Below are 15,469 nucleotides of genomic sequence, written 5' to 3'. Positions count from 1 at the left end.
CTCTGGATGCTTGTGCAGAAATAAATAGCTTACAGACTTTGCACTACAGGCCTTCTAAACAAATGTATTTAAATTGGAAGTATAATTTGGGCCAGCACCACGTTTTCTTTTTATTATTCTATAAAGGGAAGTTAGTTTTCGGCAACAAAAGCACTCAGTTAGATTTTGGAGAATGATCTTTACTGTCTGTTGGCATTGTTTTCCTGCTGTCGAAAACAAATCACAATTCATGTCCCCGACACATAACATAATGATTTCACAAAACATTGACAATAGTCACTGCATGAGACTGGGTTGACCTTAACATTTTGTTACCCCTCTAATGAAATTTGAAGTGCTTTGTGTGGTCTGCTGTACAAAAATAGCTTTGATTACATCATTTAATTGTATATAATCACTTAATGATCGTACATGACACAAAGACCTGCACAATTTATGGATTACGTATTTAAACTTGTATCTGTTTATAAGGAAATTGATTTTAAACGTGAGAATGTACCGACAAAAACATATGGTTTTAAATAACTTGACCCCCTTCCTGTGATATCATCTTCTCTTGTGCAGGACCGTCATTGGTTGCCTCTGTTTTCTGCTCCGTTTTCAGTTATGACTCATAAACTCACACCTCCTCTCGGTCTTTCTTTCTGCACTTCTGCTCCCTCTCGCCCACGTTTCTTCTCTTTGTTCTTCCATTCCTTTTCCCTCTCTTTGCCTCACTATTTGTGATTTACTCTCCGTCCCTTCCTCTGACAGACCCATCTATTCTCCAGTAGTTCGGTCCAGGCTTTGCTGTGGGGACGGAGGGAGGGCTGCAGTGGATGAGCATTCCTGTTGTCTCTGAGGTGACGACGGCACAGAGGAGCCATTCATGGCAGCACTGGACCCCACAGTTTGCTCATGCTGGAATCAGTGATATTGTGACAGTTCAGTCACACAGAAATAGGTTACACAAGTTCCCTTAAATGCACTGTACGCTTTAATCTATAGTTCAGTGCCTTTTTAGAAGACAGAAAGGTGCTTAAACCAGCTGACCAACATGGAGATGAATGATTTGTTTGTGTGATCCAGCAGCTTGTTTAATCAGGAACTCAGTGGGACTGTGCACTGTGGAATAAGAAGGATATCTGTGAGAATTCACTTGAATATGCCTTGATCTATAACTATCAAGGCCTACAGCTTGAACAACAACAAACCAGCATCTGTGGGTTTCATTTCTATGTTTGTTCCACCCGGGTCCTGTCCGCCATACAACAGGCCCAGCTCTTCACCCGGCGGCTGACCTCCCATGTCTCCATCTATGACTCAAGTCTGGCGGCTGCACAGAATCGCCCCTTTGTGTCTGTGAAGAATGTGTCTTTTCTGACTTCTTTTTTTTTTTGGGGGGGGGGGGGGGGGGACAGAGGCAGAGAAAGAGAGGGATGGGAGCGTGAGTAATCGAGACAGATTTAAATCTTGACATGTGATTTATGCTTCCTTTGTAGGCAGGATACAGTGGCAGCAGCTTTCCATTGATCAGACTAATATCACGATACCCTTGATACTTTATGACAAATGATTATAAGTGAGAGATTCTCAGGCACCACTCTCCACTACTAAAGAGGAACATATACTTCTGAGGATGCTGTGCTGCTAAATTTGCCCTGTTCAAAAAAATATCCCAGACTAATCCCATGCAATTTCCTGTTTAACATGGAATCAACATCAATACCACCAGAGTGAATGAAGGGATTCTTATTGGATCAAACATGAAGCTTGGGCAAATAAAGAAACCAGAAGTCACTTTTGTTTATCTCTGAATGAACTTTTAATTAAAAGACACCATTTTCATGACATGCTGTGTGAAATATTTCACAATCCTCACATGGTTTGGCTGATCCATGATGATGTAAATCACATCCCACACAACCTCTTCTGGACAAATATGGAGCTGCTGGGAGAAGTCATTATTCAACGAAGACCCAGGCCCTAATTAAGGAGCATAGAAACATGCTTATGTTTTTTAAATCACTTGATATCAACTCTTAGTCCAGGGCTGGGACTGGATAATCACCAACCAGAGACTGAGTTGGAGCTGCATCAAGTAAAAATACTGTAGGATTTTAAAAAGGCCTTGTCGTGACAGTCAGCAGGCCTTCCTCACCCCAGATTTCTCTACGCTAGAATGACACCCTAATTGCCTGTTGACTCTATACATATTTTTCTATGTACTTGCAGACAAATGTGCACACACGCATGACTTTGTGGTGCCAGTGAAAACGGACGCCCCGGCCTGCTCCCCTTCCTGTCACTCTCCTTTCACAGCCCTGAGGTTTGGGTTGACTTTGGAATTACAGGGTGTTATATGGCTGTCTAAATCTGAGCTCCACCACACATTTGAACTGCAGACCCAGACAGCTGCACCGGCTGCTGCACATCAACTTCCAGATACACAAACGGTTTTAAAAAGGCAACTATTGTTAACCACATGCTCAAAGTTGCCTCAGAACAGGAACAGGGTTCCACATAGTAATAGAGCAGTCAGAGTAAGCACAACACTTTTGGAAACAACAGTCCACATGAGTATTTATATTTGTATATTTCAGTACATGTACTGTATTGTGAGTGCTGGTAATGCTAGTGCTTCTATTTGTACTTTTGCATGATGGCTAAATGGAGAAGCTCGGAGATGAAGTCCTCTGACTTTCCCTTTTCGACTGGCATCAACAAAACAAACACCTTCCTTCTCGGCAGCGACAACAATGGAGTCGGAGAGCGGTTGTGTGGTAAGACTCTATTTCAAGCTCTACACAACAATGTTCGTGTCTGTTATCTCACAAACACAGCTTCAGTTGTTGCCATTACAGGAATCTGGAGATGCAAATCGTTCATTAAGATTACTGGAAGCTACTTAGAGTCCTAATAAACCCTTGACAATTGTTTGGTCTCTGTTTCCATGACCAGCTCTTTGAGCATCTGTGTGGACACTCTACCATGAATACAGCATGTCGGGAAGTACAATGGCTGGTTTCAATGCTCTCCCAGACATCATCCGTCTCCCCCCATCAGACGGACAGGGAGGACGGATTAACCCTTGCTTTTCAGCTTACTTCTTATTCACTGTGAACGGCTCCTCCTTAATTTAAACCAGGTTTGTAAAATCAGTCAATGTTCGGTGACAGTCAGAAGCGTTTCAGTGTGTGTGTGTGTGTGTGTGTTCATGCCTGTTTTTATTATACTAGAATGCACTGAGGACTGACATTACAATGCTCTATTGTCTCAGGGACAACACTCAGCTTCCTGGCCGGTCAGAATCCACGGAAACAGGAGCGCAGTCCAAGCAAAGACCCAGGGGTGGACTTCTTTCATGTACACCTTAACCTAACCCTCCATATATCAACCTCATCACCCCGCTCTGCCCCCACTTCAACAGTCCCACTTCTGGGTCTGTCCTCCACTACATGAGCTCTGAATGGCTCTGGTGGATAGTGATTGGTTGAATACTGAATGAGTTTCAGCATCTGAAAAGAGTCAAAGCTGCCTCTCTGGTTTGTGAGAAAGTCATTTCCTGTGAAGAAAAACGTATCTTTGTCTCAGAGACTTCTCATCCTGTTTGACTAGCACTCCTTCCTTTCTACCTCCTTCTCTTTCCTCCTTTCATGAGCTTCATGTTTGGCTCTGTTATATCTCACTGTCACCTCTCTGCATTTTTAATAAGGATTAAATACAAGTTCCCACACTTCTTTTCTACATGATGTTACACGTTTATGGTGTTGTATTTCCTGTCATTGCTCGGTCCCTGGTTTTCTTTTGCTCGCCCTCACATTCAGAGCATCTGATACTTTGCAGCTGTTGTCAACAAGAGCTGCTCACCCTCACAGATTTACAGCCAAGACGATCCCTTCATTTGTCTTGTCTGTTGTCAAGGCCTACTTCTATTCACTATCCTCATCACTCACCTCCCCTTTCCCTTTGCTCAGAGTTAGCTACCTTTTACTCCATTAGGTAAGAGTGAACTCACTGCAAAGAGATGATGAAATCACAAGAACAGAAAATGCCATTTGTTTTTGTTTTGATAAAGGTAAATTGAAATGAAGTTCAAGATAAACATTATGATTTTTCTATTATTATTTCACTGCGGACAATGTATTACATTTTGGACAAGTGACTTACTTCTCTGGCCTTTTGGGCTGATGTCCTGATACTGTGGTGAGGCACACAGTTCACACACACTCCCAACAGTCTGTGCATCACACTACACGTCATGTCTGAATATCACAGCAAATGGTAAAAAAAAAAAAAGCCCTTTGAAAAATGGTGATGAATTTATATTTGTAGTTTATTAGAAGAACATAGAAATTACATCAAAACACTGTCAAGGATTATGCAGAAATAGTTCCCGAGATGACCTCGACAAAAACGATGGCGGAACACATTCGTCATCATGGGGTCTATTTCAGGACTACAGCCCAAATGCAGCAACACTGCTAAGGAGTTTATGTCGATGACTGCTTGTGGTCCATTGCAAGTGAAGAACATGCAGTTGCTTTGATACAAGAAGGACCATGTGTGCCTCAGGGTGTATTAAACCTGACTAAGTGGATCTCCAAGAGAATGAAAGGATCAAAGAGGTCATAGGTCTAGATTTGAAAAAAAAAAAAAAAAAAAAAAAATCACACTCCTAGAGCTCTCTAGTTCAGTGGTGCGTGGAAGCAGTCAAGCTGGGGTTCAGAGTCATCATTAAGAACCAGAGAGGTACTTTCTATGATGACTTCTGTCTCGGGCTTCGTTACTTAAATGCATTATTTTTAAATTCACTCCTCCTCCTCCCCCCCCCCCCCCCCCCCTCCTGCTCCTCCTCCTCCTCTTCTTCCTCCCCCTCCTCCTCCCCCTCCTCCTCCTCCTCCTCCTCTCCATCTCCTTCCAGTCCACTTGTCACCGCTGCGCAACATGCTGTGTTCACGTCTAGCGGGAATATACGGTGCGGACCGCAGCGAACCGAGGACGATGACAGAGAAACGGGGGTGAATGTGTGTCTTTTGCGAAGGGACTACTTCTTCTGAAGGCACGATTATTCTGAAACGCGGAGTTTGTAAGTAACTTTGTTTGACTTGTGTTGCGTAATAGGTAACGGGCATGTGAAAGGCATCAGCAAGAGTTAGTTACAGTCAACATTGAATCAAGTCTGGTTGGTTTTCTATAGAATGACGTTCGAATGCATTAAACAGCTCCGGTACAGCCTCAGCAGTCTCTCTTATAAAATCCATACATTATCGTTTGCACCTTTATGCGTTTTCCACTGTGTGGTCACTTAGTCAGTATATGTGTTTCTGTTTGTGCATTTAAACGATTCAGACAGTACCATCAACTCATAAGCACTTGATTACAATTATAATCACTGATATATGTGTCGAAATACTTGAATACCAATTAAGAGCATGTGTCAGTTTTAAATAACATCTGGCACACAAGCATGGGACAACTTTCAGAGCTCCAAAGGGGAGAAATGATCTGTGTCTATATTACAGATGCATCGGTGCATCATTATCCAGTGGTATTATTCACTGTTCATGGTGAAGCTCCATTTTCATGAGCGCTTACATTAGTACAGCCTGTACATCCTCTTCTATAGCATTACTTCCTATTACTTCAGTGGTGTTTCAATAGAACATGAGCCAGAGCTTGGATCTAACTGAGGTGAATGAAATGAATGAAAGTCGACTTATCTCTACTCTCCTGCAGTTTAAGCATAGAACAACTTACCTAGAGTAATGCCAAATCTGAGATCAGCCTGTCAAGTAGGCGTCATGTTAGGGAGACTGTCCTTCTACCATTCAATCATCTGGACCCTCTTGCTGCCCGTGCAGCAGCGTGAGTCTTCAGTTGATGCTGCAATGATGAGTAAGGACCAAAACACTACATACACATGTGTATAATGCTGCGTTGACTGGGGGATTTAAAATGTGGATAGGTTTTTATATGACTGTGATGTGACACCATTAACATAGCTGGAAAACATTTTTTTCAAGAGGTGAAGATATTGTTATGCAATTACGGGACAAATGAAAAAATAACGATGGAAATGAAGGCCATGGTCATGGAGTCACATCGCTTGCACAAACTTTTGAAAGAAAGATTTAGATTGAGCGTTTCTTTACGGCCACTTTTGTGCCTTTGTGTTTATATTTGCTAGGTGGAAGTTTGGAGAGACAACATTTCCTTATGCTCTTTGTTCAGCGGCTATTGAAACGGAATGAGATATGTTTGCACTTCCCCTGAGTTCTGTTGGCAAAAGTCTTATACATAAACAAAGAAAATAATTAATGGCAAAGGTTAAACCTGACCTCAATGATTGATTTGGTTGCTTAGCCTGCTGTTTTGTAATGTTTTCTTTGTGCTGTAAAACGAGTCATTGAACTAATTGAAAAGGTCAAATGTGCATGTGTGTGCGTGTGTGTGTGTGTGTGTGTGTGTGTGCGTGTGTGTGTGTGTGTGCGTGTGTGTGTGTGTGTGTGTGTGTGTGTGAATTCTTATCTCAAATGCTTTTTCTTGTGAATTATTTTGTTGACTCTGTGATGCATTATGGAAAGTGTGAGAAGGAAGGAACAGGAAGTTCATGACACATACTACACGTACCTGATAAAACGTCATTACACCCAGATAGTACACATCCAAATCAGATATTATTGACTCATAACTCATGACTGTTAGATAGCATTGCAGCGCATAGAATACAGAGTAAGACACTTAACTGTAGGCAGAGACACACACACACATGAAGGCCTTGTATATTTTGCCACGTCGCAGCAGTCGATGCTTGTAAACTGAGTGAGTGCATGTTGTATTTTGGAACCATGCGTAATGGTCAGGGTGTACTGACCTCAACCACAGTTTGCTGCTTCCTTGCTGTAAAAGCACCATGGACCTCCGGTCCAGTGGAGGAAGCAACCTCAGAGCTGACCCACTGCGACACAGCCTGTGTGTGTGTGTGTGTGTGTGTGTGTTTACTAGCATTCAGGCGTATCTCTCTCTGATCGAATGGTCCCACAAATGTCATCAGAGTTCAGTTCTGCAATTTGTGGCTCTGTGGTACCAGATGTTTGAGTAATGCATAAAATCTGCATGCAACAAGGAGAGTGACAGGGAATTTTTGATGACGTGTGTGTGCATGTGTGTGTGAGTGTGTGTGTGTGTGTGTGTGTGTGTGTGACAGAAGGAAAAAGACAGCAAGATTGAGAGCCGAAAATAGAAATCTGGTAAAAAAAAAAAAACAAACAAACACATAAAGACAGCAGTAAAAATGTGTTTCTCATCAGCGTCCTCAGATACTTCATTTGATGGAGATAATATATGGCGTCCAGTCTGCTCTCCCAATTGCAAGCTGTTCCCATTTTACGTTCCTGTTTCTGTGGCCGCAATCAATCAGGCTACAGGTTACAGATACATACGTTTAGCAGATAAAAATGTCTTCCTGTGTGTTCTTAACAAAGTCAATCTCTTAATGAGGTTCTCTGCTGCTATTTATTGTATATGAAGAGATCTGAGTTGAGTCGGTTTACTGCTCACAAAACCATAAACCAAGTAGGAAAACCATATAAAAGACTGATATGGCGGTAAAAGAAATTGGCAGCAATAAAAGCAGGAGAAAAAAGGGTTAATTACACCATAAAAAAGCTGTGAATGAAGCATCAGATGAGCGGCAATATGAAGGATGGATGAAAGAGAAAAACAATCTAGGTAGGAATTTAGGGGTTGATAATTGTATTTTAAGGTACTCATCAATCTGGAAACATTTCTGATATGATTTGATTTTTTCCAAACTTGGTGTTGTCTGTTTATCTTTTATCTTTTAAGATCCCATTGATGTTGTTTTCTTTTTACCGTATTTTCCCTCCTTCCCTATTTCTAGGTTACAGACAGTGAGTGCTCCCTGTGACGGCCCTGAACAGTTATCCTGTTGAACAACTGGGATTAGTTGAAGATTTAGGGAAGGTAATCTGAGCCCAGGCCAGTGCCCAGTATGAGTGGCACATTCACCTTGGCAGAAAGGCCTGGCAGCAGCTTCGGCTAGTAACTCCTGTGACATTAATCCAATGCTGTGGTTTGGAGAGGTCACATGTTGGGAGTTTATCAGTGCTTGCTTTGCCCTGGAGTCATTTCTTCAGCGGACAGGAAGAAGGTGCTCAGAATCATCCAGGAAAAACAGACACACAGGGCTTTTGGAGGTTGTAGCAGACATTTCCATCTCCGGAGATACAGATGTATTAATGTTTGTATGTTTGCGTATAAAGCTGTTTGATAGACATGGCATCTTTGCAGCTCAGTGTGGTTGAACCTGTGTGTTTATGTCACATTACATAACATTGTTTTAATTTAGAATTTAGTGAAATTGAAAGATGTCAAGGAAGAAATTCAGAACATCCATACATACTACATGTACTGCAACTAGTGATTGTCTTTGACCATCTGTTCATTATTTGTCCAATGAATTTGGTTTATTATTTGAAATCTCAAGAAATAGTTGAAAATGCCACAATTTAATCTTCAAATAGGATTCCCTGTCCAATATGCAGTCTAAAACCAGATGATAAAAAAATGCCTGGCTTTGCTGCTTGATAGATAGAAAACTTGATGATCAGAAAAGTTAACAATTTTCTGTAGATCGACAATTCTCCTCATTGCATCAGGCTCAAGTAAATACAATTGACAACTGTGTAACTGTAGAAAAGTGCTGTTCACTCAGGAGAGATTAATGGAAAGTGCTTGTACTTGAATATAAATCATATGAGTCAGACTTGGAAAGCACACAAAAGACTCCCATTGCATGCAGGTTTTATTTGTCAAGTTCAGTCTACGAGCAAATTCTTGAGAAACGGCTGCCTCCTCAGGCAACCGAGAGAGAGAGAGAGAGAGAGAGAGAGAGAGAGAGAGAGAGAGAGAGAGAGAGAATAGCAGCCATCAATCCAGAGTCACCTGACACGTTTGTGTGGGCCTGAATGCTCCTGATGTAGTCTTTGCTATAGTGTGTAACTCACGTCTCTCTCTTTCTTTACTCTGTCGGTTCTAGTTGGCCTTAAGTGAACTGAATGAAAACACAGAAGCCCTTCAGAAACCATCTGGGAACTAAGTGGATTGAAGAAGGCAGAGAGCAAGTGAGGGAGACAGAGAGGGAGGGAAGACAGAAGGGATTAGCAGCTAATCCAGTGCATGGACAATCCTGGATGAGCCTTCCTTATTTTTCTTCCAGGATGATGCAGGCAAAACAGTCGCTGGTCACTTTACTGTATTGCCCTTTTAAAGAAAGCCTCCCCTTCCTCTTTCCTTTGCTCTGATTGTTTTTCACTGTCTCTCAAAGGTCCGGCGTTGTAGGAGCAGAAGGACAAAGAAGCAGGGCGACAGGCTCGGTGACTGGAAGCTCCATGGACAGTTTGGTGCCACACATGGATAAACCTCTTTGGTGTGAGAGACGGAGCATGGCAGTGGACCCCAAGCTGCCTCTGCTTGGACTTTGAGAAAGACAAGCAGGAAGAGTTATTGGATGTGACAAGACAAGATCCTTACAACAGTTAAGATCTACTGAAGACTCATGCAAGAAGGACCTCGATGCAAGTAAGATAAAGAGAGGAAATACTGTGGTGTTTTTGCTGAAGGCTTGTGTGGCTAAAAAAAGCAGTTCGTTAATCAGTTATTTTTCCAGTTAATGCTTCTACATTCATGGGTTTCATTCATTGCTTGAGGACATTGTGTGGGTTGCTGTGTTGAGTAACACCTTAGTCAAAATGTATTTCCTAATCCGTGTAGGCCAACCTGAAACCTAAATAGTAGTGAGACGGGAAGCCACAGTCTGGCGGACATGGGCCTATAAAGAGTAATTTATATATGTGTGCCTTGGTGCAACATACTCTCCGGTCTCAGTCTTCGTTTTACGATCCTTCCTGATGCGGTGATCCTCTTAGTGTTGCACGTAAAATGTAAGTTGAGAGTGACAACAAGACAGTTCTCTCCAACCAGCTGAGTTGCTTGGCTGAAATCAAGTCTCAGTGTATTTGCAGCTGCGGCTAGACGTTGTATTTCTAAACTGTCATTCACTGAACCGAATCTGAACAAGAGCCCAAGCCAGGCCCGGACTCTCCAACCACATAAGCTGTGGTAACCAGAGGAAACCGAGCATGGCCTTGTCATTCATCTTCTTTGTTATTTTGTCATGACTGAATGCTGCATTAGAAGTGTATTGAGCATTTGGTGATGTGCAGTTCTAGCTGTGCTTGAGAGGGGGGAGACTGGCATCTTTCACATCCAAAAGGGAAACCGTAGACCGTCTGTTGATGAAGAGTTGGCTCTGGCCGTGTGGAGAATGGATTTTACACACATTCTCTGCTGACTGAGCAACCACATATTTGTGTTTTCTGTTCTCACTGCCCCCACATTAAACGTTTCTTTCTTTCTGGTTTAACAGTGGGCCCTGAACTGGAATTTAAACTTGACTGACGTGGTCAGGGCACAGACGCTCTTATTCCGTTTAAAGGGAAACGACACCCACTTTTCTGCCACCATGAGTCTGGGAAAACTGCCAGGGATTAAGGGCCTTGTGTCTGGCTCTCAGGGAAAACGTCGTTTCAAGAGCGAACTCTCCGTGGACATGATTAGCCCGCCGCTGGGCGACTTCCGACATACGATGCATGTTGGCCGTGGCGGGGAGGTGTTTGGCGACACGTCCTTCCTTAGCAACTATGGGGGCAACAGGGAGCCAGGAAGTCCAGACTCGACAAACAGTTCCAAGACGACTGGGTTTTTCACACGGACCTTTCGCCACGTGAGGAAGAACTCTGGCCCGCGGCCACGAGCGGGCTCCCGTGACTTGTCATCGCCACCACCAGACATTTCACCCATCATCAAGAACGCCATCTCCCTGCCCCAGCTGAACTTGGACTCCCCCAACGGGTGCCTACAGAGGATGCTGTTCTCTAGCTCTGTCAGCTCAACAGATGACTCCCTCTGTACATATGGTGAGATGATATACTGTAATAATAATAATGATGACTTCCTGCATTGGACAGGGTTCATGCCTCTGAGCAGCAAAATCATCATCATTAAAATAGAGCTGAGAGCTGAAACGTAATGGTTTCAGAAAGTAAAGCAAAGAGGGATCATATTATACATATAATGGTTTATTTTGTGTGTGTTCAGATCCTATCAGTGTACATGCCCGGAAGGAAAATATTTATTTTCTGTCAATTTTCAAGGAGTTTGACCAAAGAAAGAATATTTTGACATTGCTGCACAACATGCACAGCTGCAGGCTTTTTAATGGCACATAAAATTGATAACTTCAGTTTTCAGCTGGCCTTCTGTTATGCATTACAGATTGACTCTTGGAATCATAGTTTTTAAATATATTTCTGCCAGAATTTGACTGTTTTTTATAAGTAAAACCATACCACTATAAACTCTGAGGAAAAGAAGAAGAAAAAATCGTTCAAAACAGTTGTAGAAATAAAGACTGTTTATAGCCATGATTAGGATTGACAGGAGGGTGATGTAACAACGTGAACGTAATGTAAGTTTGGTCAGGTTGTTCCTCAAATTCTTTTTTTTCTCAATCAGAGCCTAAATTCACCTGACTTCTGCACAACTATTGTGTGTTTTATTTATTTTAGATACCAATCAACAAACAGTGCAATCCAAATTTTTAGAATAATTTAATTTAAAATACATTACATACATATATGTTAGAGAGTCACTCTGAAATGAGCTCACATGAAGCATTTGTGTCTGATGTGAAATACCAAGACCCTGGATGAGGCAAATATTTTCTTTTTTATCATATTTTTATTTTTTGCTGTTATTTTTAGATTATAGCAAGACAAAGGTCCAGCAACCGAACAAAAATGAATAACTAACGCTGAAGCTAGAGTGGTAGAGCAGTTGAGTAATACCACTGCATTAGTTACCATGAATTTGGGTAACAAGTCTGGCGGTGTAATTATCATGACAGTGGCAGTTCTCACTATTCTTAGTTCAGCAGACCAAACAGCATAAAGAGAGAGTGAGGTTGCCCTCCTTTCAAAATCCCTCCCACATTCCTCCAAGACAACCAGCAAACACGTGGGCTTCTTCTGAGTCATCTGGAGTCACCTAGGCAACACCTGTACACAGTTATGGCTAGAAACACAAAAAACACAGCTGGTTTGGGAGAACGAAAGATACCTAGTGGGCATTTCCCTGTCATCTTTGTGTGTGTGTGTGTGTGTGTGTGTGTGTGTGTGTGTGTGTGTGTGTGTGTGTGTGTGTGTGTGTGTGTGTGTGTCACTGCCTGAATGTTCAGCATAAACACAGCATTCATTATATCTGCTAACCAATCAGAGCTTATCAGGCAGCAGTGTATGGAGTGGACTGGAAATCCCCTCTCTGTCTCCAGATCCTTTACACAGGACATAAGGAATTTTCTCAAACTGAGTGATGTGGAGCTGGCATAGAGAGTCAGTGGTCTGGTGGATTACGGGGCCGTTTTTTCATCAGTATTTCTCAGTTTGCAATCCACGCCATTATTTCCACCATCTTTTCATAAGCACTCAGTTTGTTGTATGAGTTTGCTACATCATTTTAAATTGCCCTCCAGCTACACAGATGTCTTGAAAATGAAGATCACCAATAGTGAAAAAACAAGTATTCTACAAGAAGGTGTACTGTACTTGGTATTAGCACACCTCTCATGAAGAAACATTTAGATCATAATATTGCAAAGAAGATATTTTGTTTAAAGGAAATCTAATAATTACACACAAATCGTACACATTAATAGATCATGAAATAAACATTTGTGACCATTTTCACTCCATAATAAAAGCTCCAGTAACACTTGTAGTATATAGAACAACTTTATTATCAGACCAAGTTTCCAGTTTATTCACGTTCGTGTCTCTATTGTTCCCCCCCCCCTCTCTGACCCGTTCAGTGGCATCATCAGCTCTTACATTCCCTCCTGTTTTCTCCTGCCAGAAACATTCAGTCTGTCCAGGAGACAGAAAACTCAGTTTGTCCTTGCAGGGACATTTCTGTAGTGGAATACTGGGCTGTTAGATACTGCCACCCTGTGGTGAGGGAATTTAATTGTTGGACTCAAAGTAGCTCTATTTAACAGCATGTACTTTATCGTTCTTTTTGAGAGACCAGCTGCTCCATAACATTTCAGATTTACTATTAAATCATTAACTGATTTCCACCTCAAATGCATTATGTTTGTAAAAAAAACTTTAAATTCAATGACTTCACTCCAACATCCAACTTCAACAGATTCTGTTCAATGTTAAGAATGGCTCCAAGAGGTTTCCTTCATGCTGTGTCATTAGTTCAGATCATTTTAGTGACCTCGGTGTGTTTTATTCTTCTGTCTGTTTGCAGGTCTGCAGTCTGGATTTGTCACCCTGCCCCGCCTCTCTCGCCTTGACAGACAGTTTCAAGATGGAGACGTCCGGAAACGGTCTCTACCAGACGGAAGTGGCATCACACTGACGCGCTCCGATTCCCTCACCTCGTTCACTGTCGACCTCGGCCCTTCCCTTATGGCTGAGGTACTGAGCTTGATCGACAACCCCAGCTGCCTTCATGCGTCCAATCACAGCCAGGCAGCGGAGGAGGAAGAGGAAAGAGAGGAAGAAGAGGAGGATGAAAGCTCTCTAACTGAAACGCCTGTGCAGAGCCCTGGGGCCACTTCACCCAACCCTTCCGTGGGTAGCGGCTCATCCAGCAGGAGCAGGGGGAACTCCTGTAGCACAAACTGGACAGAGCAAGAGGAGCAGAGGAGGTCAGTGAGGACACCGGATGCGTGCACTCGGTCTCCCCAGAGAGCCGAACCTGCAATTGAAGCCGAAAGCTTCCAGAGGGCAGCTGACGTGCTGTCTCGTCATTACGGTGGAGGGTCCGTCACAAAGGGAACACGGGTGAGCAATGAGCCCACATCTCCTGCTTTTTCGCAAAGTGAAAAAACACCATACGCCTTTTCTGAAGAGGAGGAAGAGATAAAAGTCTAGATGTTGAAACTGAAAAAGAGCAGTGATCCACTACAACCATGTAACCTTCGAGTGACCCGGTTTCTGGGGTCAGAGAGGCTGGACAGTGTGTGATATTCTGTTGTTCCTCCACAGAAACATTCTTACCCTTTTTACCCTGGTCCGCTGCCAGATACTGGTCTGATCTTGATCTCTGCACTACGCTGCTGCCATTATTTTATATTAGACTATTCTAAACAAATGTCCATGCCTGACTTTGACACCACAAACTATAATAAGGGCTTTTTAGTTTGATCAGTAACAGTGAAGCACGTCCAACTTACATTAATTATATACAGAACTGCTGACTGAATATACTGGGAAACAATACATTTTGATGTTGGACGTTCAACATCAAAATGTATTTTAAATACATAAATATGTTTCAAAGGTTTGATGCATCAAGTTAAACCTGCCATTCAACAAAGACTGTTTTATGACTGTAAAACCTTTGTACATTGTGAATGAATGAACTTTAATCAGGAGTAATGTTGTCATAAAGACTAAGATAGTTGTACATTACAGCAGATATTGCTCTGAAGTCTATGTGATCACTGAACCTGTAACATGTAGGCTATAGGATTGTCAAGCTTTTATCAGCTTTCTTTTTTATTATATGGTTGATGTAATAAAGTCCTGTGCTTTTTCAGAAACAATAAAGTCTCAACAGCTATTAGATTGTGTAACTAGACTAGGACTATTAATCATGAACTAGCCCACTCATGAAGAAGGTTTGCGGCCCTGAATGCACCGATTACCACTGGTGCCACCGGTGCCTTTACTCTCCTCGTCTCCTCTAGCTCCTCTTTCAGCCCTTGGGATCATTCAAGCTTCTTGTGTTCCTTCTTCCTGATGTTGCTGTCACTTGGGATAGCACACACACACACATACACACACACACACACACACACACACACACACACACACACACACACACACACACACACACACACACACACACACACACACACACACACACATGCACACACACGTCATCAAAAATGCCCTGTCACTCTCCTTGTTGCATGCAGATTTTATGCATTACTCAAACAACACACACACAGAGAATATGTGCAATGTGCAGAAATAGTAGAACATGTGTGTTGATGTAACACATTGACTCAGGTGTGGAGACTGGGTCTGGAGGCGTACAGGTTCGGAGGGATGACAGACTGCAGTCAATTGCCTTGTCCTTGGCAGCAGAAGGGCTTCCAGGACTTGAGGACAGCTCTGTTTTGATGCTTTTTATGCACTCTGGCACCTTATTTGCATCTAAAAGTACATGCCTTAATTATTGAAAAACAGTGAGTTCACAAAAACCTAACCCTTACTACACTATATTTATCTGACAGCTTTAGTTACTTTTTAAATTCAGACTAATAAAACAAAATATAATCAGCTAAGAAATGATATTGTATTATTATAGATTAAACCACCCAGCAGTA

At 42.3% G+C, this 15,469-nt stretch overlaps 1 protein-coding gene across 2 annotated transcripts; it reads left to right on the top strand.

Moving 5' to 3' along the window:
• Window positions 1-4,918: 4,918 nt before the first annotated feature.
• LOC311031303 (cdc42 effector protein 1-like) lies at window positions 4,919-14,633 on the top strand. Of its 2 annotated transcripts, XM_084037535.1 has the most exons (4): window positions 4,919-5,068; window positions 9,332-9,585; window positions 10,433-10,982; window positions 13,378-14,633. In XM_084037535.1, exons 2-4 carry the CDS (start codon window positions 9,580-9,582, stop codon window positions 14,004-14,006), a joined length of 1,185 nt encoding a protein of 394 aa, XP_083893661.1. In that variant the 5' UTR covers window positions 4,919-5,068; window positions 9,332-9,579; the 3' UTR covers window positions 14,007-14,633. The 2 variants fall into 2 exon arrangements, with proteins under 2 accessions (XP_083893661.1, XP_083893662.1); XM_084037536.1 differs by lacking the exon at window positions 4,919-5,068 and having other exon boundaries at window positions 8,583-9,585.
• The last annotated feature ends 836 nt before the right edge of the window (window positions 14,634-15,469 follow it).

Source organism: Eutrigla gurnardus (assembly GCF_963514095.1).
Source record: "Eutrigla gurnardus genome assembly, chromosome: 20".
In the NCBI taxonomy this organism is placed as follows: Eukaryota; Metazoa; Chordata; class Actinopteri; order Perciformes; family Triglidae; genus Eutrigla; species Eutrigla gurnardus.
Note: the sequence above shows the minus strand (reverse complement) of the source record. Positions and strands in the feature narration are given on the sequence as shown.

Coding starts and splice junctions, on each gene's coding strand:
- LOC311031303 (XM_084037535.1), top strand. Junction 10,983..13,377: donor TGACTCCCTCTGTACATATG/GTGAGATGATAT, acceptor GTCTGTTTGCAG/GTCTGCAGTCTGGATTTGTC.